The sequence below is a fragment of the Pygoscelis adeliae genome, unplaced genomic scaffold (genome assembly GCF_000699105.1).
Source record: "Pygoscelis adeliae isolate BGI_AS28 unplaced genomic scaffold, ASM69910v1 Scaffold189, whole genome shotgun sequence".
NCBI lineage: Eukaryota > Metazoa > Chordata > Aves > Sphenisciformes > Spheniscidae > Pygoscelis > Pygoscelis adeliae.
The window spans coordinates 838,979-841,782 of NW_008825543.1; the positions used below are offsets into that span (position 1 = coordinate 838,979).

Below are 2,804 nucleotides of genomic sequence, written 5' to 3' on the forward strand. Positions count from 1 at the left end.
GGCACCCCTCCCGCCCCCCCGCCTCCCCCTACGCACGTTGAGGACCAGCAGCGCCCTGTCCTGCACCATGGGCACGTCCTGCATGTCGTAGCGCCGGATGTCCACCTCCATCTGGATCTCCTCCAGGTGCAGCAGCAGCTGGAACTTCTCCTGGTAGTTCTCAGCAAGCAGGGGGGCCTCCAGCAGCGACCTGCGGGCAGCAGAGATGTCACCATGCCCCAGGGACACCTCAACCAAGGTGCAGCGGGTGGGAGGTGCAGGGCCGGGTGGCATTGCCCCCATCCCTCAGCACTCACCGCATGGCAGCCCAGCTGGAGCTGGCACGGGCATTGGGTCCGAGCAGGATCGTGTCCTTGAGGCTCTTTGGGTACTGGTAGGTGCCCAGAGGGATTTCCCTTTCCAGTTCATTTTTCAGGGAGCTGTGCAGAGGGGACAGCGGTGCCACAGGGACTGCAGGGCTGTGTTCCCCCCGGGCTGCAACCACCTGTGGCCCCGGCAAGCAGGGTGTCCCCAGCCCCGCCATCACCAGCCACGCATGGGGATGAAGCACTGTCCCAGGGTGCCGGACAGCTGGGTCCCAAGGAGCTGAGCCTTGTCCCAGCCAGAGAACAGGCCAGGGCCCTCCACGCAGGATGGCAGCAGGTGACCCCGCCATGTACCTGTCAGGGGGGATGCCATCCTCGGTGATGACGGTGACAGGGCGCTGGAGGCTGGCCTGGTAAGGCTGGAAAGGTGCTGAGGGCCCCAGGTCCTTGGCCAGCTGGCTCTCAGCGATGGCAGCAACGTGGCGCCAGATGCTGAAGGGCTCATCCGGCTCCTTGGTGAACTTGAAGACCACCACGGCACGGAAGCACCCATTGCGGGTGGTCAGGCACCGCACCTGGATGGGGTACGTGCCGCCTGCGAGGCAAAGAGGCGAGAGCTGCGTCCTGCATCTCCTCTGGTGGGTCAGGGCACGGGGCAGGGGACAGGGCCCCACCTGGGTGCAGCAGCAGGGATTGGCCCTGTGTCGCCCCTTGCTCGTCCGCGAAGGAGAGTTCCCGCGACTGCTGCTGTGGCTGGCACTGCCGCAGTGTCACGGCCTCCACCCCATGGTTCTGCACCAGGACAGTGACCGTCCGGGGCTCGCTGAGCACCACCGGGAAGCGGATGTGCCCGTTGCCCTGGTCGTGCTCCGAGACGATGTCTACCCCGTGCTTCCCACGGATGAACTCAGCCCTGCGGGAAGGGAGGGTCAGGCTTTCCCAGCCGGGGTGAGGGATCCCCGGGGCCGTGCTGGGGCAGGTGTGGGCAGGGTGCTGCCAGTCATACCACTTCTTGGCATGGCTCTGGGGCACTTGAGGACTGGAGCTGGGCTGCTGCCCTGAGGCAGATGCAGACGCCAATGCCTCTGCATTCACCCTGGGTCTCCGGTACTGGTCTGCCACTACCACACGCCTCTTCTCCTGTGAGGAACAGCCAGCATCAGTGTGGCCCTGGGGTCCTGCCATGGCTGGGGGCTCCCGCAGAGCTGGTCCTGGTGGGCGCAGGAGCCGCTGCGCTGCCCCAACCCAGGGCCTCCCTCACCTTCTTGAAGCGCACTGACTCCCCATGCACCTGCGCCCGGTGGGTCACCCTCAGCGCGTACAAGATGTAGGAGAAGTTGGGTGTTTTTGTATCAGTCCTGCACAGACAAGGGAGAGAGGTTTCTGCGTGGGACAGAGCATGGCTGGGCTGCCAGGGGCACAGGCAGCTGTGAGGAGGTGAGCAGGAAGGGACGGTGAAGCAGGGCACTGAGGCTGGGGTGAGGGGCACTCTGGTGACTTCTCTCTGCACCAGGAGAGGGAGAAGGACTGGGGCTTTTTACTGGTTCATGCAAATCTTACATCCCTGCAGGACACTCCAGGAACTCCATGCTATGGTATGGCTGTTACAGCTGTGCCATGGCCATTCCAGCTGTGCCACGGCATTGCTGTCTGGCCATGCAGTCCCTGTCCCTGCCAGCATGCAGGTGGCAGTGGGGCAGGGACTCGTTCCTGTCCCCAGGTCCCTCAGGGGCTGAGCCGGCGCAGATGAGGGCTCCTCCAAGGCACGGCCACAGCACTCCCTACAGCGATGCCTCCCCAGGCACCTCCTCCCGCACCCTGGGGCATGTCCTGCAGCCTGCAGTGAGCTGAACCCCGGCTTTGCCAATGATTAACAGCAGTGACATTGCCCAGGGCCAGCGTGACCGGTGTCACTGTGGTGAGGCAGGGAGTGTGGCAGGCAGCGGGTGTCTGAGACTGTGCCCGGGCGGTTGCCAGGGGGTCCCTGCAGCCAAGGAACATCCCAGCAGGGCTGTGGCGAGATGGAGGGGCTTGGGGGCACGCGGGCCTGGTGTCCAGAGAGGCAGGGCTGCCTTTCACTGCATCCGCAGCCCAGTGGGACACGGGCTGTTCCAGAAATGCTGCTCTGTTTTCTCTGTTCCTGGAGAGAGCGGAGCCCCTGTGTTTGAGTTTAACTGGTCCAGGTGGTCCTCACTGCTCGGAAAGTGCATGCTCCTCTATCCCACCCCAGCAGGTGATGAAGGAGAGCCCCCGAAGCCCCCACCAGCTCCCCAGTGCTACCCTCACACCCAGCTCCTGGCCGGAGCTCGCTTGACACCCGACGTGAAGCCCCAGCAATGCTGGCCAGGGTCCAGTGACCCTGGCCAGGGACCGGTGATGCTGGCCAGGGGAATGGATGATGCTGGCTGGGGAGACCGTCCCAGGCGATGCTGCCTGGGTCTGGCCGAGGGCTCTCACCTGCCCCGGAACTCCTGGTTGTAGATGCTCCGCAGCATGTCC

General features: G+C 64.7%; 1 protein-coding gene across 1 annotated transcript in view; it reads right to left on the minus strand.

Annotated features, from left to right (window-relative positions):
- Positions 1-2,800, minus strand: part of MOV10 (Mov10 RISC complex RNA helicase) — a 6,743-nt gene extending 3,943 nt beyond the window's left edge. Inside the window, exons 1-7 of the mRNA XM_009331936.1 lie at positions 2,763-2,800; positions 1,567-1,663; positions 1,312-1,445; positions 980-1,218; positions 660-900; positions 297-419; positions 37-190 (exon numbers count right to left, since the gene is read on the minus strand). Of these exons, the coding sequence (XP_009330211.1) occupies positions 37-190; positions 297-419; positions 660-900; positions 980-1,218; positions 1,312-1,445; positions 1,567-1,663; positions 2,763-2,800 (1,026 nt within the window). The remainder of the gene's footprint in view (positions 1-36; positions 191-296; positions 420-659; positions 901-979; positions 1,219-1,311; positions 1,446-1,566; positions 1,664-2,762) is intronic.
- Between the last annotated feature and the right edge of the window lie 4 nt (positions 2,801-2,804).